The sequence below is a fragment of the Lethenteron reissneri genome, chromosome 10 (assembly GCF_015708825.2).
Source record: "Lethenteron reissneri isolate LAM-NWPU_2019-01 chromosome 10, ASM1570882v1, whole genome shotgun sequence".
Lineage (NCBI taxonomy): Eukaryota > Metazoa > Chordata > Hyperoartia > Petromyzontiformes > Petromyzontidae > Lethenteron > Lethenteron reissneri.
The window spans coordinates 5,281,654-5,308,019 of NC_083788.1; the positions used below are offsets into that span (position 1 = coordinate 5,281,654).

Genomic DNA, 26,366 nt, shown 5'->3' on the forward strand with positions numbered 1-26,366 from the left:
TGACCAAACGGCGGGATTTTTTTCAAATCGTCGTGGCGAAGTTTGAGGTGTGTGGGGGTCGTGGTGGTGCAGGTGGTGGAAGTGGTGACGGTGCTGTAGGTAGTTGTGGTTGGTGTGGGTGGTGGTAGTGGTGGCTCAAGAATCGTCATTTCTCTCACTCCATCTCCGCCACCGTTGTAGCCTTTGCTGCTTTGCAACTTGGACAACTATTCAACAGAGGAGTTCCTCAAGGAGCTCCCAGCACTTAAAGCAAAACGTCGGACATCGTGCGAAACAACACATGGTACAACAGAAAAATTCATTGAAAATAGAGGCTCCTCTGAGCTGTATCAAGTCAAGGCGAGCGAGAGACACGGTGACAGCGGAGGGGTTAATGGTTGAATTTTGGGTTAAAGTTTCACGGCGAAGGTGGACGAGGTCTGAACTGGCTCAAAAAATTGTGGACTGTGCGTGTGTGCTCCCTTTTTATTAGCCACCCACCCCCTAAGTGTGCCGTTCCAGCCTTCATATGTGCTCGCTAACAGCACTTACCCCAACAGTCTGTTAAGGCTATACGGGGGATCTTTGTCTTTGTGTGTGCTCCTTTTTAAATTCATGGGCACCGCATTCGCTGGTCATAACACAGTTGGGGCCTAGCGATTGATTTCAATGCCTGTACAGGTCACGTCGCTGCTGCTGTTGGTGTAGTTCTGGTCATCCCATTTAACTCAAGCCTTTCTGCCCCCACTCCGTGGTAACGAACTTGATTCTGTGCGGGCGTCTGATGACGCCCAAAGAGATTCAAAGTAAAACTCTGGTAAAAGGATGCAACAATGCACTTGGCTCACTCACGCTACTGCTGGCAGGAAGGGTCTCCACTTAGAGGAAGCTCCAAAGGGCGTATTTGGCCAGCTCTTCCATGCTCACTTGTGGTAAGTGTACACAATTAGTGTCCGGAACCAGCTGTTTGTGGACGGGGTGGGGGGAGTGTGTGTGTGGCTTTCCGACTGATGAAATGTTAATTTTAGCTCTGCTCGTCATTTTTGTTTTGGCAACAACGTTGGCGGTGTGAGCAGTGTGTGGACTGAGCAATTGCAGAGATGGAGAGCGAGCGAGCGAGCAAGAGAGCGAGCGAGCTAGAACGAGAGTGAGTCGAGGCAGTGAGAGGAGTGACACGGGGAGAGAACACTCAGGGCAAGATAGAGAGAAGTAGATCAAGAAAAAGATAAAGCAAGACTGTGAAGTTAAGAAATGGAAGAGACTGATGAAGATGTAGCAAACAGAGAAGGAAAAACGGGAATGTAAAAGAGAACGACTAGAAGCAGGAAAAAAGTGAAAGGTGAGGGGACAAGAAACCAGCGTGAGAAAAAGATGAACAGAAAGTCAAGGGAAGACGAGTAAAAGAATAAACGAGGGAAAGAAACATCTGAGAAGATAAGATTGAGAAGGCCGAGAGAGAAGGTGGAGATGAGTTGACGTTGAGCAGAGTTCGAGGCGGCCGAAAGTAGCCAGCAGAGCAAGGTGACAGAGCACAGGAGGAATGAAGTAGAAACTGAAGACGGAAAGAAGCCAACAGTTAAGAACAAGGAGTCCAGAGAAATCAAGGAACGAGCAGAGAAAGCGAGAAACGGATGTGCATCGCTGTGCTCCTGCGGTGCCGGGTCGTCAGTTACCGGGGGCGGCTGGCTCAATGGGGATGAGGTGGATGAGGTGGACGAGGTGGACGAGGTGGACGAGGTGGAGGAGGAGGTACTTTGTTTGGCAACAATGGCGTGTGCGGAGATCTCCCGGAAAACTCACAATTTCTCGCAAATCATTGTAATCTCTGACGGATCTCTCGCAAATCCCTCGCGACCAATTGCGAAACCATCACGTAACTCCTTCGTTCACATCTCGAAAAAAAAAAACTTTCCCTATCTCCCCCCGTGATCTTTCGCAATCGATCGTGAAAAACTCTCGTGAAAAAATATCGAGATCCGTCGCAATCTTTCTCTCCTCGAGAATCTTGCGGTCGCCAACGAGATTCTGCGCGACCCTTTGCAGCAGCAGCAGCAAAAAAAACCCAACCCCTCCTGCGATCTCCCATGATCTCTCACAAACGATCGCGGCGAAGGTCTCATGAAACTTTCGCAAAGCCCTCCGCCGATCTCCCGGGAGATTTTCTCCGCGCGGCCGAGTGCCGGCTACTGCAGGCAGCAGCCGGCCTTGCTGTTGGTCTCCTTGAAGCGCAGCCTCATGCGGGGGCGGTACTTCTCCAGGTACAGCAGCTGCTTGGTGTTGATCGCTCCCCGCCGCTTCCTGAGGGGTGCGGGTGGAGGACAGGAGGGCGGAGAGGGAAGGGAGTGTGGGGTGGGGGGAAGAAAAAAATAACCCGTAAAAACAAAGTTTTTCACTATAAATCCTTTATATGCGTGGCATCGGGGCGGCTAGAGTCCTCTCGTCCTCTGGCTTGAGATGGCTGCCACCTATGGGTCAGATGATTGTCTGGTAGCATTAAACAATTGGTAATTAAAGATTAAAAAATTTTCCCTAAACAGTGTAAAATTTAGGAAATTTTTTTTTCACTAAAATGCATTGTCACGCACAACGAGTCTGTGTGCAAAATGTCAGCTCGATTGGATCACGGGAAGTGGGTTAAAAAACGACCGAAAGATTTGCACGGTCCTAAGCAAGCAAGCGAACTTAGTATAAAGGATTTTAAAAGGGTGGGGGGCGGGAGGGGGGAGGACTTAACGATGCATCGAATTACCCATTGAAATATCCGAGTCTTCAGCAAACAATACGCGAATCAGATTGCACGTAATGTAAAAATCCGTGCAATCCCTTCGTAGACACTGTTCTAATTCAAGGAATGTCTTGTGACTCTTTTTATTTTGTGACTCTTACAGCTTCACCAGTTCTGTTTGTTATTGGCCGCTTGCAGTTTTAGGCCAGTGTTCAGCGGCTGTGCTACAATTTTTTTTTTGGTACATTATTGGTTCATGTGACTCCTTCCAGCCAGTTGGAGGCCACTACATTAACCGCAATGTAAAACAAACAATCGATTTACCTAATCTCCAAATTGCACCGAGAACCCCGCACAGGTACAAGAGAAACAGACCGATAGGTCCACAGATCGTCTTGCTGTACCGTCACTTCCTGGCCACATGTCAGGCCAGCAGGAAACTTAGGAGTTTAAACAAAATCTGTGGTCCACCAATCCTCGCCTCCAAAGCTCTGGATCTATAGGCATGCAGTGGGAATTGAACCGCCATCCCCGTGTGGAGCGGCTCAGCGATGGGATTTGCTAATGCCAGTGTGTGCCCATTAGGGTACAATAGGACTCTTTAAGGCTTGCTAGGGCACGTTAGCGCTCATGAGCACGCGATAGTGTTTGTTAGGGCACGATATGACTCGTTGGGGCTTGCTAGGGCATGTTAGTGTTAGGAAAGGGCTCATTAGTGTAGATGCAGTTTAGGGTGGACTATGAGCTTCGTGCAAGATCAAGAGCCCTGGGTTTGCTCTTCCATGAAGCTCATGTCATGGTCCACCCTAAAACCGCATCTGCAAAAAGCCACGGCAGATGCAGATACCTGATGCACAAATGGAATATTAAAAACGATCCAATGTGCAATTGTGGTCATCCAAAACGGACCATAAAAAAATATAACGATGCAATGCCCAATCCCACAAATGCAAAAGGAGACATTACAGGGACACACACTCCGCTGCTCATGACGCAGTTTGTCTGCTGGCTTGACCGCCTGAATGTGACACTGCCGTTGGTGCTCTGCGTCTCCATCAGCCGTACGCAAGAAGACGAGCTCGTTGGCACTCGTGACGGCACTCGCTCTCACGACGCAGTTTGTCTGCTGGCTTGACCGCCTGAATGTGACACTGCCGTTGGTGCTCTGCGTCTACATCAGCCGTACGCAAGACGTGCTCGTTGGCACTCGTGACGGCACTCGCACTCATGACGCAGTTTGTCTGCTGGCTTGACCGCCTGAATGTGACACTGCCGTTGGTGCTCTGCGTCTACATCAGCCGTACGCAAGAAGAAGTGCTCGTTGGCACTCACGACGGCACTCACTCTCGGATGAGCTCGACGGCATCCTCGTACTTCATGCCGCCCTCGATGAGCGCCAGGGCCACCATGACGGGCGCCCTGCATCGCACGAAACAGGGTACACACACAACACGCTGAGTACACAGGACAGCATACAGCACAACGCAGGATAAAGTACGCCACAGAGCGTAGCACTCAGAACGTCACGTCCATATGTCCTGTGTCAATGCGTCTCCACAAGTCTTGTCTCCATATCCCTCCATTTCTGTGTCCACATCCCTACGTCCCACCCGTGCCTCTGTAACCATGTCCCCCCACACATCCCTGGTATCGCCATTTCTATATATCAATGTATCAATACTAGATTTGAAGCTTTCGCGACTGCAAGGATTCATATTCTTAGGTTTTTTCGGTAAAGTCACGTAGGTAAAAAAATTAAATTAATAAAAGTAAAATAAAAATCACGACGTTTCGGAGGCAACACAAGCTTCCGTCTTCAGGTGGAACCGTCACAGCACGATAGATAGACAAGGACTGTTTTCTTGGAATTTCTCTCACTTGATACAGCTATCGTGCTGTGACGGTTCCAAGTGATACAGCTATCGTGCTGTGATGGTTCCACCTGAAGACGGAAACTTGTGTTGCCTCCGAAACGTCGTGATTTTTATTTTATTTTTATTTTACTTTTATTAATTTTAATTTTTTACCTACGTGACTTTACCGAAAAAACCTAACAATATCAATGTATCAGTTATTTCTCCCTCCTTATCCCCATATCCCCCCACGTGTATGTGTGCGTGCTGTGTGCTGCATGCGCTGCACGCGCTGCACACGCTGCTCGTGGGGTGTGCGTGAGCTCACCTGCCCAGCCCGGCCACGCAGTGTACAGCGACACAACGCTCGGGCTCGTCGCGAAACTTGTCCTTGAGCAGGTCGAGCCACGCGTCCACCACCCCGTCCGGGGGCGACGCTCCGTCGTCAAACTGCCAGTCCTGCTCGCGCGGACACGCACAGGGCAGCCGTCACAACGCGGTCACTTCATCGTCATCAATCTCATTCCGATATAACGAGCACCACTACCGCCACCTCCTCATCATCGTCATCATATGCATATAGATGGGGCAGCACTACCACCTGATCGTCTACATCGTACAGACGTAACGTTAACACCATGAACATCATAGAGACATAACCTCAAAATTTCGATTTAAAGCTTTCGTGACTGCAGGAATTCATCTTCTTGGTTCTTTCGGTAGAGTCACGTAGAAGGGAAATAATGAAATAAAAAAATAAAACGAAAATATAAATGTATTATTATTTTATTTCCCTTCTACGTGACTTTACCGAAAGAACCAAGAAGATACATAACCTCATTAACATCTATTTCATACACACATGGGTAATGCCACATGATCATCATTCTCAGACAGACAAGGATGAAGTCGAAACCTTAAATCATTATTTCCTGCGAACAATATTTCTGAAATAACAAACTTGATTAAATACAAACCAAAGACGTGATATACTACTGCCGAGTTGTAGTAAAACGATATCAGGATAATCGTGTTGTTACATTTGAGACCGTATCGTCTAACCGTGGGAAACGATACCGTGATAATCGTGTCGTGAAATTTGACATCGTATCGTATCACTGTGAGAAACGTTATCGTGATAATCATTGCGTCGTAAAAATTTTGATCGGATCGAATAAATCTTGAGAAACGATGTCGCGATGACATGATCATCGCGCCGTGAAATTCGAGATGGTATCCTATCGCCGCGAGAAACAATATCACTATAATCATCCCGTCGTGAAATTTGAGATCCTATCGTATCGCCGTGGGAATCGATCTCGCGATAATCATCCCGTCGTGAAATTTGAGATCGCATCGTATCACCGTGGGAATCGATATCGTGGCCTCCCACCGCCCTCCCTCCCCTGGGACGTCCACTGCTATCGCCGAAGCCCAAGAGTGCGTGGCATACCAGCACGGTGATGCCCTCATTCTCCACGGGCGTCTTGTCGTACGTCGGCTCGCACACACGGACCAACGTGCCCACGTGGTACCTTTTCATCTCCTGTGTTTGGGGGGGGGGGGGGGGGAATATACGGTTATCACAGTCAGTCAAAGACAGAAGAACAAGTCAGGCACTTCGTAATTGATATTTGGGTCAGATCGCCGGGTGAGTAATACGTGTCATATACACCCTCCTCCCACTTGACACGGCCAATTACTAGAGTTGTCACGCGATTAACAAAACGTCCACATTTATGACAGCTTTAGCCATGCCGCCGGTAACACCGGAGAGAGATCCACAACAACATTAAACGACGGGGTGCGGACGCTAGGATGTTCATTAGCAACCAGCACCATCAGCCAGTTTCCAGAATCGTGGAAACGTCCTCCAGTCTCGGGCCTTGAATAGGTGGTGTGATGTCGTCAACAAACTTCATTAATTGGCTGCGTCAGGTGGAGGAGGGGTTTTTTTCTACAAGCATTTTACTCATGTGACCAGACCCAAAAATCTATTTTGAATCGTAATGCTGGTCACGAAAGCCTACGTGTTAAAAAGTCAGGTCTTAAGGCCGGGCTTGAACAGCATCAAGGGTGGCTGTGGGAGGGAAGCTCCAGCAAGATGGGGCCAGTAGAGGATAGAGAGCAAAACCTCCCACCGAGCGAAGGATTACACTGGTTTACACCCAGGAAAGCCTCATTGAGGCTCAAGCAGAGGTCGCAACCGGGTACCCGATACCCGTACCCTACCCGATACCCAGCTACCTGTACCCGGCCGGGTACGGATACCCGTTTGCGACCCTGGTGCGGCCGGGTACGGGTAAGGAATCAAAACCCGTTTGCAACCTCTGGGCTCAAGACGACTCTTCAATGGGGTGCCATGGTGCCGAGATATTAACGACCTCTACTGGTATACAGGAGGTCGTGGGTTCTATCCCAACACTGACACCTGCTGTATATTTGGAGTTCGCATGTTCTCCCCATGGTCCGTGTGGATTTTTCTCCAGGTCCTCCAGTTTTTCCCTTCACATTTAGAACCAATGTTGCGATTAGAGTATTTGGCTACTATTAATTTCCACATGACAAGCCACTTTGTTGAGCTATCATTTGTGGCCAGGTCGCTTCTGAAAGAGAGCTATATAGCTAAGTGAGCCATATTAACTGGTATAATAAAATTTTTTTATTTTATCAGGAGGGTCCTGCTAAGTTTCTGCAGCAGGGGGGCAATTTTGCTGCTGTGTAATCCCAATTGAGTTATTGTTGTGACCCAATACCTGTTACATTGTGTGTGTGTTTTATCAGCTTCGGGAGGAGAGTGGAGAAACCGGAGGAAACCCATGCAGAACAGGAGGGAGAACATACACATTTCGGAACCCAGGCCCCTTCTTTCTGTGAGGGACGAGCGATACCACTGCACCAGCGAGCCACGCAACTAATAATCATCAGCCAAGGTCAAACCACTGCTGGATTAAAGCCTTCCAATGGCCCTGTGAAGCAAAAATCTGTCTGGCAACCGGCGGCACACGAGCCGAGCTCATTGCTCCGTCTCCACGGCGGCGGTCGTCCCCCTCCTTTGGCTGCCATTCTATCGTCAGTCTCGACCGCCATCCTGTCAAGTCACGACGTGTTCGGCCCAAGCCCGCTCCCTCGTCTTAATGGCCCATGTGACATCTCTTTAACTTGCAGACGTTCTCTTAAGCCACGTGTTGTTCCTCCTCCCATCACTCGGCGCCAAAAACAATCCGACCGCGGTACGTCAAGAGCCGTACGCAACAGAAGGGCAGCTGGCTGCCTTTAAGTTTGGCTTCGATAGCCAAGCTTAAAGGCGTAAACCCAACAAAAACAGCTGACGAGAAGTTACGTTTAACAAAACTATACCAAGCTCAATTAATGGACTGGTTGGCACGGTGTGATACAATGTTCCAATTGGGCTGATGGCATCATCTGGAAATACAATACAACTCAAATTGTCTCTGCCCAAACGCAGCGTGGGAGCGGCACCAATTTCCACGTGTGGCAATGAGCCAGCAGTGCTAAAGTTGCACATTGACATGGCGGGCGCCAGGCAATGCACAGAACAACGCCTGCTGTCTTCCCACAAGGTGGCACGACCGCCTTGGCCAACCGTGGAGACAACGACAATGACCACGATTACGACGATGGATGACGATTACGGATGCCAATAATGGATGATGATAATGCCAATAACAATGAATAGAATAACTTTAATGATTAATGACTATGGATGATGACGACGACAACAATGATGACAACAATGATGGCAACAATGATGACCTGTGATGAGTTAACTTTCCCGGGCCGCATTTGAACCTCGCCAACTCTTCCCACACAAAAAGCTCGTTGCGTGCTTCACTCAAATCGAAACCTCCGACCGAGGGGGCACGCCAGGGGCTGGCCCCGTGTGTCCCGGCTCCACGCAGCTCGCCCTCACCTCGATGAACTTGTCGAGCGTGGCGTTGGTGGGGTTGTGGGTGATGAGGAAGCGCATGTTCTTGTAGCTCAGCTCCACGGGCGCCAGGCGATTCATCCTGGCCATTCCACGGCCACCGCTCGCACGTACGAAATCACCCCCCTTCTCCCCCTTCTCCGTCTGCTTCCTCCCGCCAACCTCTCCAACAAACTTCGGCTCAATTTAAAATGTTGCTTTTCTTTTTTGTTTAATAGTTACAATTTCAATTGTTTTTTCTTCGCGGGCCGATTGTTTTTTTTTTAACGTATATATTTGTCTTGAAGAAGAAAACTAAAAATGGCCACTGTACGTGCACCGTTGCTCGGTTTTTTCTCGTCTCTTGCAGCTTTGTTGAAAGTTTATTTTTTGTTAAATTTGCTCGGTTAACGGGGGAGGGGAGATTTCCCGTTGGATTCCTCGCTCCTGCCGCCCGGGCGGCTCACGCGATACCTGCCAGCGCCGCCTCCTCCTCTCTCATTGGCCCCCTCTGGCTGCCCCACTCAAACTCTCCTCTCTCGATAAAATTATTTCTCCGGCGCTCACCGTGTTCAGTTTACCCCATGTGCAGAGCTAGCTTATTGTACCGGCAGCACACGGTGACCGATGGCTGCGGATTAATTTGACTGTCGGTCGGTCTGTCGGACAGACGGACGGACAGACGGGCGGGCAGACGGACGGATGGGAGAGAGGGTTGTATTCCGTCCGACGGGGGCCCCCTGTCTGTGGCAGCGCTGCTTGCTCACACTCGTGCGCGCGCCGTGTACCGCGCTTGGCAGAATCCGCTGTCGCTTGTGCGCAGGACGGCCATACACGAGGCGACGCCACCTCCACGGCACCTCTGCGGACGAGACGACACAGGCTGAAATCAGTGGGGGGGGCAAGGGGGCGGTGGGTTCCTGCTGCTTATCAGCCGTTGCCATCGTCATTAACCTCTATCCTTCTGCAGCCGATGCAACAAGTCGAGCTTGGCGGGGCTATCACACGCCACCGCTGTCGTCATTGTCATCGTCGCCGTCCTGCTGCAGAGAGAAACGGTTGATGGCCTGACGTTAGAACGCGATGGTTTTGTGATCGACGGATTTTACCAAGAGCTCTCATGTCGTAACCCCAATCCGCCCTGTTCAGCTTCAAGACCCGGCCTGTGGGAGAGATGGTTTTATAACTATGCACAGAACGGTAATAAAATGAATTGCTATTGAAAAATGTATTAATGGAAACAAGTCATAAAACATTTACAGTATAAAACCCTCCCCCTTTCCACTGCCCCGTAAGTCACAGAAGGGTAAAGACCCCACAGACACAAACCAAGACAAAGATCCCCCTTATAGCCTTAACAAACCATTGGGGCAAGTGCATTTGGTCAGCACCTAAGAAGGCCAGAAAGGAACATGAGGGGGTGGGTGGCCGGGTCCACGTCGAGCCGGGTTTGTTTCCCGAGTGGCGATATTCACACATCGCACCAGGTACTCATTTGAGGCTGAGTCAACCTCGGGGAGGCCCAGGACCGGTTCAAATAATCGTCACTGGTGTTGGCCGTGAGCGAGAATCGAACTCAAGTCATCAAATTCGTAGCGCACCACTCCCCTGTGACACACAGACCCCATAGACTTGTACACTCACCCAGATCCATATACTCATTAAGAGGAAGAAATCCACAGATTTCCATAAAGACCCAATACTGAGAGCAAGACTCATACACTTACATAAAGACCCATACACTCAACTAGAACAAACTTACCGAGACTAATAAGCTTGCTCAGAAATTCAAGGATTCAGATAGCGTTCCAAAGTCACAGAGACCCATAGACTCACATCAAGACCCACAAAGCTCATATAGGGATCTTCCTATTTCCCTCTGCCTATAATGGGCAATCTCTATGAAATAAATAATCTGCGAGTTTCTGTAAAGCATTTTGAGATGTGCTCGCATTTTGGCGCTATATATTTATTTATTCACATTAAACCAAGTCGTGTTGTAAATTGTTTTGCAGAACCGGTGAGGCGAGTTGCGCGATGGGAGGGACGCACGTGAAGGTGACGCTTGACGGAATCCGGAGCGAAATTACCAAGTGACTCATGACGTGAGCTTGTCGATCATCGCCCGGTCACTCGCAAGGACAGAACGGCTGACTCAAGTCATTGGTCCATTCTCAACAGTCGCCCGATCATCCAAAAAGGGGGGTGGGGGTGATGGTGGACGGGGGGGGGGGGGGCGGGCAATCACTCGCGCAACAGGGACAACGTGCAAGCCTAAGTTGCCCACTCTAGTGCTAAACTCTGAAACTCCCATATTGGTCACCCACCCACCCACTCACCATGTGATACCCGCTCTCCAGCCGCTCACGTGAAGGTACTACCCATTCAATCCACTCACCTTGAGATCAACTTTAGCCGCTTGCTCATTCACACCAATTCGCCCAGACATCACCGCACCCCACACTGCTCTGTCCAACCACCCACAGCTCCACTCCCCCACTCTCCTCCCAACTCCACTCCGCACTCTTCTCCCCACTCATCTCCTCACTGTGCTCCCCACTCCGCTTCCAACTCCGATCCCCACTCCTCGCTCCCGAGCGTCCTTTGGACCCGGGCTCTCGTTGTGCCGCCCCGCGTTCCCGCGGAGGGCAAACACCGGGGCCACGCGCGCATTTTTTTTTGCGCAACGCCGCAGCGATCCGCGCCAGCCAGCGCCAGGGTGCACGGCACGGCGGTGGCAGAGGAGGGAGGGAGGGCACCGCAAGGACAACACGGGTGCCCGCACGTGTTTTCCTCTGCCTCCCGTCTCGTCAGTGGGGGTACGCGTTACGCAAGAGGCTGCGGAACGCGTTTATCGATTGGCAGCAAAGCGAAACTGCTGAGGCACCCCACGGGGGGGGGGAGGGAGGGGGTCAGATTCAGGGGAACGGAGGTTCTCGATGGCCTTGTCGGAGACTCTTGAGAGATCGCAACTGGCGACGGATGTAAGTCGTACCGCGAATAAACCACGTCTGGATACTACTCGCGTCCGATGTCAGCCGTGGACGAGAAATTGAACTCGGGCCGCTGGGTTTATAGCGCGGTGCCCTAAAACCACAGCCCAAACGCTCCACCCAATGTCGCTTATCCAGCGCCGTATTAGTAACGCCTTGCAGCGGTTTGCTTTAGTAACATGTGCTGCTACTCGACATTCTCTGCGGTGGCACATTGACAAGAAAAGTATGACGAAGGTAAAGGTGCAGCCCTGCAATTGCTCGCCCACGCGACTGCTCGAGGAAGCAGCCTCCACTTAAGTGGCTGTCCCAGAGCCCACACGTTTACCCCACCACACGCCAAGCTGGGTTCAAAGTGTTGTGCGCTCACCACTTCACACCACCACTCCACCCACAAAAGGGGGGAAAATTATTAGAAATGTGCACAAACGGGTTTCCACAAAGTACACTTGCTGTACTGCAATCTGGCCACCTCGCAGCCCCGAGGGTGATTCATGTCCGCTGAAACGTCTCGTGACGTGACGCTGACACAGGACATTACAATAAATCGGTAGGGGCTGGAAAAAAAGTTAACTATAGCTATTGGCTTTAAAAATAAGTTTAAGCATCACCTCGCGCGTGCCATCTAATGTTGCCGACCTCAGCCGTGAGTTATCGGGCAGTTGTGCGGAGGGCTCGGCGAGTTTCTTTTACCCACCTGATCGGTGTTCACATCACCAGCTTCTGTTTGGCAGCAGCAGAGGTCTAAACTCTGAAACAGGGGCGCCGCGGTCGCGAAAAGTTAACTCCCTTGCCTGGTATGCAGGAGGCGGTAGGTTTAATCCCGACCCTGACGCGTGTTGCATGTTTGGAGTTTGCATGTTGTTCCCGTGGTCGTGGAGATTTTTTTCTGCCTCCACATTTAGAAACATGTGTTTTAGAGCAATTTGGCTGCTACAAATGTACACGCGATAAGCCACTTTGTTGAGCTATCACTTGTGATAGCCAGGTCGTTTCCGAGAAAAGAGCTAGATAACTCAGTGGGCCTTACCACCTGAAATAAAACATTGGTTAAGTCAAGCGACATTATCTTTCTATTACACTGGTCAAAAAAAAAAAAAAAATTTCTGGCCTGGACGTTTGCAGCTGTTTTAGACTAATTTCAGGGTGCCGATTCCAAATCTGATCTCAGATTTGCTCTATCACATCTCATTTTTATGCTATCGGCAAACCCCATTTTCATTGATTTTACCCGAAATTAACTCTGTCACTTATGATTGCAAGTTGTTGCGAGTCAGTGGCTGCTTTAGTGTTAAAATATGGTGCTGTATTTTAGGATAGTGTGTTTATAATATCATTTTATGTAGATATCCACATTTATTTAATATTTTTCTTCTGCAGTTTTTATTGAAAATGCAATATTTGATATCTCAAAAAATGTGATAGAAAAAAACTGATGCCGGATTTGGAATCAGCACCCCAAAATTACCTTAAGACAGTTGGAATACCTTATGCCAGACAAAAGTGTGTTGACCAGTGTTATTTAATGAGTGGAGTGGAAGCGGCATGACCATACTCGGCCACAATCACGCCCTCTCTCGTTGCGAAGTGTGAACACTTCCCTAAAACTTTACACAAACACCTGTACCCACCTGACACATTCAGGCTAAATTCCAGCTCCAAATAAATAAATCAATATGAGATGAACATTTAAAGCTTTCGTGACTGCAGGGATTCATCTTCTTGGTTCTTTCGGTTAAAGTTACGTAGAAGGGAAATAATAAAATAATAAAAATAAAACATTATAAAATACAATTCTCGCGACGTTTCGGCCACAACGCAAGCAGCCGTCCTCAGGTGAAGAACAGGTCTGTCGGAAAGCCATTCAGACGCTGTCTTTCCGACAGCCCTGTTCTTCACCTGAGGACGGCTGCTTGCGTTGTGGCCGAAACGTCGTGAGAATGTTTTATTTTTATTATTTTATTATTTCCCTTTCTACGTCACTTTAACCGAAAGAGCCAAGAAGATGAGATGAACATTTCTCTGCAGACGTAGTTCTGTGATATGCTTCTGCAGGCGATTCCTTAACACGGGGATGATGCAATGCTCCACGAGATTTCCAAATTCGTTCCTCGTCCCCATCGTGCGATGCCGATGGCGCAACCGAGATAAGATTTGGGGAGGGAACTTCACAGGAAAAGACGACTCCGCAACGCGAGCGTAATTCAAACGCTCTGCTACACTCAACACGAACAGAGCTATCGATAGGAGCCCATTACAGAGAAACACACACCAGCAGCCCAGGTACAAATGTATTGAGCGTTGAGCCAAGTACTGTTGGCGAGCGCCTATTAGGACCGGCACAACACACAGAATCAGAATATTCATTTATACTGGAGGAATCCGATGAGCTACTTCGTCGATGTCCAGTGGGGGGAGGGTCAGAACTTTACAACAAACAGTACAAACACAAGAAAGGAGTGAAAATTATAGGAAAGGTAAACGTGTAATTAAAAAATATATACAAATTAAACAAAATTATATTTATCTTACCAGGTAAAGCCCACTGAGGTATCCACTTATTTTTCAGAAGCGACTTGGCCACAAATGATAGCTCAATAAAGCGGCTCATCATGTGGAAATTTATAACGACAAAATAATCTAAATAATCTCAATGCATGAGAGCAAGCAGCTCGCCATCGGGAGGTTGCCGAGTTCAAATCCTGGTTGGGTGTGGAGGTGGCCCTTTTCGGTGGGGGCGGTAAAATGAGCATTGCAGCGATGAATAGACTTGCCCCTGCCCTATGAATGTGGAATTGACACCATTGGCCCAGGGGCTGTAAATAGGCACCTTCTCAATGCTCATTAGAGGAGGAAATCACCGACTTTTGATGACACGCATGCAAGGTGGTTGTGGCAATCACCGTGCCCACCCTTGTCTTGGGAGTTTGTGTTTCTCTCTCCGCGTGGTCGCGTTTTTATTTTTCCCCGGGTCCTCAGGTTTTTCCCTCCACATTTAGAATCAACATGCGTTTAGAGTAATTGGCTGCTGTAGATTTCCACACAAGCCACTTCGTTGACGCTATCATTTGTGGCCAGGTCGCTTCTGGAAAAGAACTATATTGCTCAGTGGGCCTAACCTGGTAAAATAAAAAAAGACCAGCGAACGCAACAGGTACTATTCGTTTTTAAAGCTGCGACACCCTGAGTGGGGCCCCCCACACACCATGTTGAGGTGTGGGGATACGTGGCAAGAATTGCTGTTCAGTGATCCAAACGGTACAGAAAAATCCCGTCTCATCCAAATACAGAACCCTTGTTCTCACCCAATATAGCGCAGGGAACACGCCAAGCGGACACCCGTGGCTACGGGAGATGCAGCATTGCACTCGTCTCGTGTGCAAAGATTTGTGAGACGATGGTGATGCCGGACAGCGGGAGGCCTTTCTCATGCAGTAGTGGATAAAGCACGGCTGGCGATGACGATGGAATGTGTGTCAGTCAAGTCCCATCAATCATACACACTGCTGTTGCAGAACAACAACAACCGTGCAAAGTCGAACGGGTGCTGCGTGGCGCGTTAATTAACAGCGGCGACGACGACCTGGTTAAACATTGGACACGTGTGTCTTTAATTTACGCAAGAAACCCTCCCTCGGAATCTCAGGGCTCTATATTCACGCAGGTGCTGGAATCGACAAGGTTGGGCCAGTGGAGTGTTTTAAAACAAGGGGGGCAAAGATGCCGGAGAAAACCCATACACAAGAGAAGGGAGTGAACAAACAGACGTTCAGCAAGCCACACAAATGGGTTCACGATCCCGCTTGCCGTACTGCCCTTAACGAGAACGAGTAAGAAAAGCGCACGCACATGTGGATTGGCGTTTCTGAGCGGAAGCATTTACTTGGCGATAATAATCTTATTTTAATTCATATAGCAGCCTTGACTGAGAAGCTGAACAGAGAATTAACTAATCGTACAGCAGAATAGTGTGATGAGATGGGTTGATTCGAAGGACGGTAGTGCATGATGAGTATGAAGATGCGTGAAATAAGCGACGATGAAAGTGACAATGGGTTGCGTTAATGATGAGCGAGTGCGATGGATGGGGAAGGGGAGTTGGGAAGAGGGATGGAGTTAGTGATGGGGAAGGGGGTTTGGCTAGGCAACGGGAAAATCAGTGAGTATTTTAAGGGAAGAACGAAAAATATACCAGTGAGGCCGATTGTTTGACACGTAAGGGCAGTTTGTTCGAGTGGAAGGGGGCCACAAGCGAGAAAGAAGGGGATCGTGATTGGGCACAAGGAGGAGGGGGAACGGAGAGAGACAGACAGCTGGGACTGTGAGCGCAGAGGGGGGCGAGAAGAAGCGAACAACGAAACAATGGGATGACGTCATGCGGTGATATCGCCGAATGACATCGCACGCAATGACGTCATCGCCCCCGCTGGGGCAAGGATAGTAATTTTAGCGCTGGTTTTATCGCCAAACTTCGGGCAACAAGCCTTTGAATCAATTTGACCAATTTTCTATCAGACAAGTCCCGATTTGCAACACGACTTCATATGGAGGCATTGTTCACCTTGGCTCATGATTACCTGAGTTGTTGTGACCACCCCACCACGCCACCCCCAACCACTGTTACAGAGGAACAAGTTAATGCACTCCTGCTTTTAACTTGTGTTGGACAGCGTTAAACAAAATGTCTTTCTGTCAACGAGGGGCAAGGAAGTGTGTCTTGTGATTGTTTCAGAAGCCGAGCCTTCCTCACGGACAAATAACCCCCGACTCAATTTCGATTTAAAGCTTTCGTGACTGCAGGGATTCATCTTCTTGGTTCTTTCAGTAAAGTCACGTAGAATGGAAATAATAAAATAATAAAAATAATACATAATAAAATAATTCTCACGACGTTTCGGCCACAACGCAAGCAGCCGTCTTCAGTCTGAATTTCAGACTCTGTCTTCTCGACAGACCTGGTCTTCACCTGAGGACGGCTGCTTGCGTTGTGGCCGAAACGTCATGAGAATTATTTTATTATGTTTTATTTTTATTATTTTATTATTTCCATTCTACGTGACTTTACCGAAAGAACCAAGAAGATGAGTCGGCCCATGTCTAGAGTCGGTGAACAGCAGCTTCGTGGGCTCATAAACATTCCTCCGGTATAAATATTCTCACACCGATTCAGTATTCAAATCGGTTTGCCAAAAGCACTGCTCTCATGCAGTCTGTTTATTTTCTTCATGTCCTGGGGTCTGCCTTCAATAGGTTGCCCTGGGTACACACACGCCTCTCTGCTTTGATTTCCCAGTGACGACCCTTCCAACTGGATGTCTCCCAATTGTTTCGCAAACTCGCACGAGACCTGTGTGTTTCGCTCGTATTGACCACGAGCTCAACTCTGGTGCCCTGAACATTAGGGTTCATTGAACGTTCGCTGTAGTTCACGGCGCGCAATTGGTCGATTTGTTATCACCACTGTGACGTCAGCAACATCTGAGACGGTTCGTGAAATGAAAACAGCGGTGGCGATGTTGCCGGAGAACAACGTGGTTTGAATCGGCAAATGATATTCTCCTCGCTACGACATACCGATCAGAAACAATAAGTAAGCAGGTGCACACAGAGAGGCGTGGAGAGAGCGAACGCTTAGAATAACCACTTCGATTATGTAATTGCACGCGTGTTAGAGGCACGACGTTGGCTGCAGAGAGAAACGAGTGGACTTGGGCAGGGACATCGCTGGAAAGGAACGACGGCCAAAGATGAAGACGAAAAACAGAAATCTGACGGTATCCCGTCCACAAGGCTAAAACCCTGATTAGCATCTGAGACCTGAAAACGAGATGTGATGCATTTAGAACGATTTGGTCAAATGTCATTACAATATTAATTACGATTCGGGATCTGTGACCACGAAGCCAAATAAGCACCTGGGGTCGGCCTATGCAGGAGTCGAACCTGTGTCTTTCTCAGCCGAGTGGTTCGGGGAGGCTGGCGTGCTGACCGCAGGGCGATGGGCGCGTGGGGGTGAGTGGGATGTTCGATTTTTTTTAACAGAAGCGACGCTACTGTCAGAGCAGAGGATTCTCTTAATGATTTAAACAGTTAGGCATTTACAGAAGCAGCACTGGTTATGAAAAAGGGAGAACACCGTCGCTAACTGAAGCTGTCGTCGCTGGGATCGGTGTGCAGAGCTCGCAGTCAGTAGGTTGTCAGTTGCGATCCTGGTTGGGGGTAGACTCAGAACAGCTTCATCACCATTGTTCACGAGTACAAGTCTGGGAAAATTACCATCACAACCACCTTTTCCTTCATCACCAGCACTAATATTACACCACGACCGACGGTATATCCATGACCACCTGTACTATACATAACGCCACTAAAACCACATTTACTGCCGCTACCACCTTCAATGCCTAAAAAAACACCACCTTTACCCCCGTGAAAACCACCTTCATCAAAACGTCTACCGCTATTAAAATGACTACCCGTTCGACTAACGACGCAAACAATTAAGCAACCTTTACCGCCCCCAATAAAGTTTACTAAAACAAACAACTAAACCACCACACCACTTGTGCCACCTCCACCAAAATAAGCACCACCGTCTCCATGGAACTTTAACCGCGAGAATTTGTCGTGGTGGCCAACTGGCTTAGAGGCCACAGTGGCCAGCTAGCACCGTTGAGACCCTTTAACAAAAAACATCGTCACGTGAAATCATCCTCGCAGCGGCGGCTTTTTTGCTACAACAATGACGGTCAGCGCATCGCGCGCTTTCGGATGCGCTCCTGCGGCCGTCTGGAATGCTCCTCCTTCCGATATTAGGAAGCCACTGGAGCAATGCACTTTTAAATCTAGATTGAAAACTCTTTAAAACTGCTTTTTGTGTTACGTTTGTTATCCTTCCTCCGCACCTCCGATTAGCACGGTTGGCTACGTACGGTGCCACAGAGGTTCAACATACACACATCCTGAGTTAGAGTCCGTGTTTCAGCCGCCTTTGGTTAAACCGGGTTTCTCAAGCGTGGCGAGTTGACGGCATCAGTCCAGTCACCGGAACAGATACGTGCCACCGTGAGGGCCGACGGCGATAGCTTGCGGGGGGAGGCGTTCAAGCTGTTGGGAACGTTTCCCATGCGTTGCTTTGCGATCTTTCGACGCGTTAACCGCAGCCAAAATTGGACGAGGTACAGCAACGCTTTATCAGACTCCAACGTTACCGCTCAAGTCAGGTGTGAAGCAAACGAGGGAGGAGGCTGAGTGGCTCGCAGATCGGAGTGCTCGGGGCAAACACCACTAAGACCGTGGGGTCGAATCATGTCGCAGTCACCCAATCTCTTGATTAAACCGTGTTCCCAAGTATAGTGAGTTGATGGTGTCAGCCTAGTTACGAAAAAATTAACCCGTAAAAACAAAGTTTTTCACTATAAATCCTTTATATGCGTGGCGGCCAGAGTCCTCTCGTCCTCTGGCTTGAGATGGCTGCCACCTATGGATCAGATGATTGCCTGCCACCATTATACAATTGGTAATTAAATCTAAAAAAAAATTCCTAAAAAGTGTAAAATTTTGGAAGAAAAAAAATTCCCGAAAATACATTGTCAGCTTGATTGGATCACGGGAAGTGGGTTAAAAAACGACCGAAAGATTTGCACGGTCGTAAGCGCGCAAGCAAGCAAGTGAACTTAATGTACAGACCCCCATAGACTTACGCTGAACACTAAAGACTTAGATTAAGACCCACACAGACGTTCAGACCCACAGACTCACAAAGTAAAACATGTTAGGAATACTCGTGGATAAACGTGGCTCATGTAATGCTTTCCAACAATCGTTTGTACCTGAAAACATTTCATTAGCTGTATGGAAGCAGACGGGTAAGCTGGAAGGGCAAAACACGTTGCCATATTTTTTCAAGGGAATCGGCCAATTTCATTTCCATATTTCTGATGTTGAAGCTGTCAGAGCAAAACTCATTTGCATGCATTATTTGTAAATTAATTTTTACTTCCGGTTTTCGTCTCCAAGTATTGGACAATAACCCCTTGGACCAGCATGGCCAGTAATCAACATGAGTCCCTCATAGCAACATAACTTTATACTACAATTTGGTTCACATTGGACCATCTTTGTGAGTTATCGTGTCCACCCCCACTTACACACAGCCAGACAAAAACAAGAAAGACACAAATGCTCTGAACCTTATAAGGAAAGAGTTAAAGATATTAACACACCCCCTCCTCCTCCTCCCCATCTCCTGCCATTCGCTACCCAGCGATGAGTAAACAGGACTCTAGAACCGTGGAGACGTGTCTTGCTAGCAGCTGCCAGCCACAGCACCTGTTACAGCCACTGTCAAATCTGGAGCTAAGCAGAGTAGACCTGTAGATGTGTCTTTCGTAAGGAATTTGAAACAGAATATTAATTGTGATTGTGGCTAATGATGCTGCTGTCATTGTAATCATAATAGAAACTATTTTAAGTATTTATTTTTATTTTTACTAGGTATGGCCCACTGAGCTACATAATTATTTTTCACAAGCAATCTGGCCACAAATGATAGATCATCAAAGTGGCTGATAACGTGCACATTTGTTGCAGCCAAATACTCTCAACGAACGATTCTACAATTGGAGGGAAAAACCGGAGGGCCCGGAGAAAAATCCATGCAACCACGGGCGAGAGCATGCAAACTCCAAATATGCAACAGGTGTCAGGGCCGATATTGAATCCACGACCTCCTGTATACCAAGTGAGGTGATTAACATCTCCTAGCCACCGCGGCGGCCACTGATGATTATAACTGACCCCCAAGTCTGTTCTGCGCTCGATGTGGAAAATTACTATCCAAGAGGCCTGGCTAGGAGTGATGCATCTTATTAGGAAGCTACTGGAACTACGCACTTTTAAAAATAGATTGAAAACTAATTTCTGAAGAACTTCTTTCTGTTTAGTTTGTTGTCCTTGCCCCGCACCTCCGATTAGCACGGTTGGCTACGTACAGTGAAAAAGAAGTTCAACATACATACGTACGTATCACGCCATCTAGAGGACCATTCGAAACAGCCCATTGATGACTTTGCGACAACTACGACCCAAATTTGACTGTCCAGATGTGTAACTATTCACCCCGATGAAATGTCGCAATTCAGGGTCACGAATCGATTTAACAATCGATTCCTTTACCATGGCCACGAGTCGCCGCGTGGGGTGGGTCACGAGAATCAACTGTTGAACTGAATCATGACCCCAAATGGTGACACCTCACCGAATCGCTGCTTGAGGGAGACTTTATTGCCAGCGTGAAATTACAAACTTGTGACGCAACTCAGCGAGATGTTTCTGCACCGGCCAAGCCGAATATTCCGGCAGCCCAAGCGGCAAAGCGACCTCGAAACAAACCTCAATCTGGAAAGGTAGAATGTGGAGGTGGCCAAGTGGCTCAAAGGTCAGAGACCCAGGGTGCATCCATCGCAGAGATGGAGGGATGAGATCAGCTACGTGTGCAGGAACGTAATGGATCATCGCACAACAACAGCGCGATGGAGGGACACTACATTCACCACAGCAAAGAATAAATTCCGGACGATGAACATCGGTCCAAAAACACGGCGGCTCACGAACTGCAGTGGCTGGGAGGGGTGGCGATGTGTTACTCACATTAGCAAAGGGTGTCACGTTGCGCACCTCTTCCAAGTACGCAGTTTTGTCCCTGGCGTGGAGCCACTCGTTTTCTGTAACCGACTTGTCGGTTGGCGGCGGCGGTGTTATTGGCGAACGGGAACAGGTACTGAACGTTACGGATTTTGTGAGCAGGAACTAGAGTGAGGGTGACATGATTTTTTTGCAGAATTATAATAGAGCTGTGTAAGTGGACTTTCATCCTCTGTAAACAATAACGGAACTCGAATGTTGGTGAGAATGGTGTGGCACAGTCGAGTTGACCTGCACTGTTACGCAGAACGTCAAACAACTATGCATCTATTGATTTCACATACGGTACTTAGAAATATACATAACTTAAAGTGTTTGTCTCACAATAAACATCCAACACATTTCTGAACAAGTGGAACTAGAACAAGTTGTGTCAATGAGAAAGCGAACCAGAAATGAAAAAAAAACAAGAGATGGAACTGGAATGTAAAGGGGCCCTCTCATTATGAACAGAACAAATATAAGAATCAAATTTTGCGGCACACAGGCGAGAAAAAGAATGGGGAAATTTGAATTATTTATCATCGCGAAAACTAAATTTGCACTGCTCAGCGTTAAATCGAGATTGAAAACCAATTTCTTTCGGACCGATTTTTTAGTTTAGTTTGTTGTCCTTTCCTCCGCACCTCCGATTAGCACGGTTGGTTACGTACGGTGCCAAGTAAGTTAAACATCCTGAGTTAGAGTCCGGGTTTCAGCCCCCCGTGGTTATACCGGGTTTCTTAAGCGTGGCGAGATGACCGCCTCGGTCCAGTCACCGGAACCGATACGTGCAACTATTAGGGATGACGGCGATAGCTTGCGGGGGGAGGCGTTCATCCAGCAGCGGACAGATCATAGCTGCTACACGTTAATGCTCAAGGCTTGGCAGCAGCGCAAGCACGGATGGCAACGTACGGTGCGAAAAAAGTTCGACACACGCACATACACGAACTGTGCAATGCCAGAGCAGGAACAAATATCTTCCCTCTTGTGTTTCTCAAGTCATAAATCCTGGCCAACAGGTGTTTGGGGAACATCGGATTAAAGCAAAAAAAGTGTATCACACCGAGCTATTTAAAGAGTCGAAAATTGTGTTGTGGGAGACCCATCTGAAATACGAAGCCACCCCACACCAACCACGTCGCCCCCGCAAGGCTGCCAGGATTGCTACCATCGCGGTATGGTGGAGGGGGGTGGTGGCGACAGCAGAAAGGCGGCGCAACGAAATCAATCCACTGTTGTCTCGATACTGCGCGGTGGTTAAATGCTTCCCCTGCCGCACCTCCATCGCCTTCAGCAACCCAGCACTGATCCAGCAGTGGTTGGGTTGGGGGGGGGGGTAAGAATAACACAAACGACCGGCAGGGCTGAGGAAGAGCCTGCTGTGAAGAAGAAGACGTGTGCGTGTGTGTGTGTGCACAGTCCGCGCGCTGATGATGCACGAGCGTGGTGGGGCACGCTTAGTTACAGGTGTCCCAAACTCACCACGCCGTGGCCCAGGTCTATGCCGCCGCGGGGGGGAGAGGTGCAATTAAGTGCAGAGATAACCACCCCCTCGTTGCTAGCCGCCACGCATCTCAGGAATGTTTAAGGATTCACCACCACCACTACTAACACCCTTCCCCTCCCCATAGGCTGATGGTTGGGATGATGAGATTAAGAGTACCCCCCCCCCCCTCCCTTAAAGAACATGTCGATTCCAATATGGGACCAGACTTGATGCCAGATGATGGAGGGCGATGATGATGAGAACGTTTGTATGTTGATCTTCTTTGCACCGTACGTAGCCAACCGAACGTGATGGGAATGTAAGAGCGGTCCCTGATGGACATCTATTATGTGTCTCAAAGGGAGTAACTAAATCCAAGGAAGTGGTGATGGTGATGATGATGAGACTGTAAGAACAGCCTTTTAAACTTGTCAACTGTGTAACAATGGGGGATACAAAGCAGATAGATGGTGGTGGTGGTGATGATGAGTTTGAGTGGTCCTTGAAGGACGTGTGTGGATCTTGCAGGGTGAAGGAAGCTGCGGTTAGTGAGGTTGTGGTGGAATCAAAAGGCACTTACGATGACGACCTTGGGTCTATTAAAAAGTGAACGGCGGTCACTTTGATTAACACATCTTCATAACCGTATAGTAATTATCATTGTGGTGTGGGTGTTACGGCTGGTGCATTAGGCTTTTAAGTAGCAGTAATGCTAGCGTATGGGGATTAGCAACAGCAAATGGCAGAAGTGTGTCTGTCATCTGCTGTTCGTGTCAGCATTTGTGTCGCCGTCACGGCTGGTGTTACAGACAAGGTCTTCTTAACTCGTGTTACTGTGTCAAGGTTGGGGGCTAGTGGTTCTGTCACAGATAGGGCTAGCAAGTACTGGCGTCAATGACAAGTGTTGGTGGGGCTAGGTTTAGTGTTAGGGCGAGTGTTATGGGTAGGGCCTGGTGTTTGTGTTAACAACCAGTGGGGGGTTCGTGTCAGGGCTCGTGTCCCGTGTCAGGATCGCGTAAGTGCTATGCTGTGAATTCAGAACGTGGGCTCGTGTTTAATGCTCGTGTTACATAAGCATGTCCCGTACACCATCACTATTCAGGACACACAAAACACAACCCCCGCACAGCTGAGCATCACAGCACAGCACCATCGCAGCGCAGAACTGCAGTGACCACATTTGCTTCATCTCGACAGACGCGGAAAGCCAAGCAGCCCTGTGCCTGGCCACGTAATTCTGAAGGGAGATCACCGCCACGCTCTACAACACGCGTTAGAGGCGAGCTTGCAGAGGGCAATGGCAGTAGAGCAAACCCCGCTGCTGTGCTAGAACGACTACGTCAAACCCCACCACCACCAACACCACCAATACCACCAATACCACCACAGCTCAAAACCACGTGAACCGGCGCGGTGAAGTATGGACAATGGAAACCCGCGCGGCCCTCGCCCGGCAGTGAGAATTGACAACAACAGATACACGCGCGCACACACACACATCCCGACCCAAATCCTGTTTAAGAATACTCTACATGTAAACTTCTCACGTACGAATCTCTTGCAAGGCCGCCCACACACACACCGCACACACCGTACGAGACTGCGTGACCCCGGGGCCTAGCAGAGTAGCCCGCCTGCCCGCCTGCCCCACGCCGCCTTGAAGCCGACAGTGTTGGGCTTGTGGGTTGACCGGGTGGGCCGGTGGGTGGTAGGGTGGGTGGGGTGTCGTAGATGCGGTGAAACAATGTTGTGTCTGATGATGATGATGTGCCGTCGCCGTCGTCTTTGTCGGTGGTGGTGTTTGTTGTGAGGAGAATCACTCACGGCAATGAGCTTATTCATTGAAGACGTCCAGGCGGGCGGACGGAGAGCGGGGCGGCGGCGGCGACAACGGAGGAGGGAGAGAGAGGAAGGAGGAGGGGGCGAGGGGGCGGGGCCACGGCGATTGCGTCACACCCCCCACCGGAACCGGAAGTCGCGTGCCGGTGGTTGGTCGAGCGGAGGGCGGGCAATAGGAACAAATACCGGAACCGGAAGTTGCGTAACCACGTATGTGTATGAAACAGAATTATTTATTTGTACTGACTGGAGGAATCTCCATAGCGCTCGGCCGCACGCCGATCGGAGTCTTTATTTAGATCGTAGGAATTCTATTAGCGAAAAAGCTCCCCCCCCAGAGATATATCCAGTACCGGATCCGGAAGTTCGCATGCCGGTAGTGGGAGGGGCAAAAAAAAAAACCGAACAAATACCGGAACCGGAAGTCGCGTGCTGTGCGAGAGAGTGGGGGCGGTGCGAGAGATCGACAGACCGGATTCGGAAATGACGTCACAGAGAAGGGGGGGGGGTTTAAAAACCGGAAACACGTGCAGGTGGGTGTGAGTAACCGGATGTAGGAAGCATGTGGGTGGAAGTGGGCACGGGCGGTCTGGAAGCTCCCACGTTGATCTTGATCTTGTGGGGTTGGTGGGTTGCTGAAGCACGCAGTGTGGGCAAAGAAAATTCTAAACCGTATCAGCCGGAAGTGGAAAATATTCTCCCCGCCCGATGTGGCGGTGGCGGTGGTGGTGGTGGTGGGGGGAGATGTTGGAAAGCCACCGGGAAATATTTCACTTAAAAATAATCGACCGCTGTTTAGTCCTCCCTACGTTTTACACGCCGTGAGGTATATATGGCCATACTCAAGCTGGTCAAAGCTGGTTGGTGAATAGGGGAGTACGGATTTTTTTCTAGATTTGAAGCTTTCGTGACTGCAAGGATTCATACTCTTAGTTCTTTCGGTAAAGTCACGTAGGTAAAAAAATGAAATTAAAATGAATAAAAAATAAAACAATAAAAATCACTACGTTTCGGAGGCAACACAAGTCTCCGTCATCAGGTGGGAGGGACCGTCACAGCCAGATTTGCTGCAAATCGTGATTTTTATTGTTTTATTTTTATTAATTTCTAATTTCATTTTTTTATCTACGTGACTTTACCGAAAAAAACTAAGAGTATAGTACGGATTTTGTTGGAATACCCTCTCGTGGCCACACCTATCTTTTGCGCATAGCGGCCCCCCTATCCAGAATCAGAATATTCATATTGGAGAAATCCGATGAGCTAAAAATATATTTTCGTGAAATACCTTGCTTAGGCTGCCGATATTTTTTTTACTTAAACCACAACACCTACAAACGTAAATACAGAAAACTGAAACCCGCATCAAGGATATGTATACATATTCCTAGGTTTTTTCGGTAAACTCACGTAGGTAAAAAATTAAAATTAATAAAAAATAAAATAAAAATCCTTGCAGTCACAAAAGCTTCAAATCTAGAATTAAATATATCGCCACAGCTCTTTGTCGATCCACTGCTAGATTACTTCACCACCTGATCAATGCATGTCGGTGAAACACCCAGGACCGATCTCAATTTCACTCCACTGATGTTGGCCGTGTGACCAGGAACCGAAATGAAGTGGCCGGGTTCGAAGCACAGCCACCAAACCGAAGCTCATTTGCCGTTCGAAAACAACATCGATTATTACCCGCACAATCCAATACATACTGCCACGCGTGTGTTCCTGATGAATCGCGAGTACAATCGATGGATCGTGAGCACGTGTTGGACGCTCACCTGCTGTGGCGAGAACGTGTCTGCAGAGGGCAGTGCAGTACAGCAAATAGGCGTCTGATCCAGTACTGGTCCAACTGGAATGAGGTGTGTGA

General features: G+C 48.8%; 1 protein-coding gene across 1 annotated transcript; it reads right to left on the reverse strand.

Moving 5' to 3' along the window:
• On the reverse strand, positions 1 to 24,604 carry LOC133340525 (protein tyrosine phosphatase type IVA 1-like). The gene is made up of 6 exons (XM_061548825.1): positions 24,479 to 24,604; positions 8,492 to 9,347; positions 6,011 to 6,103; positions 4,886 to 5,016; positions 4,049 to 4,123; positions 1 to 2,277 (listed from the first exon to the last, which is right to left on the reverse strand). Exons 2-6 carry the CDS (start codon positions 8,594 to 8,596, stop codon positions 2,163 to 2,165), a joined length of 519 nt encoding a protein of 172 aa, XP_061404809.1. The 5' UTR covers positions 8,597 to 9,347; positions 24,479 to 24,604; the 3' UTR covers positions 1 to 2,162.
• Between the last annotated feature and the right edge of the window lie 1,762 nt (positions 24,605 to 26,366).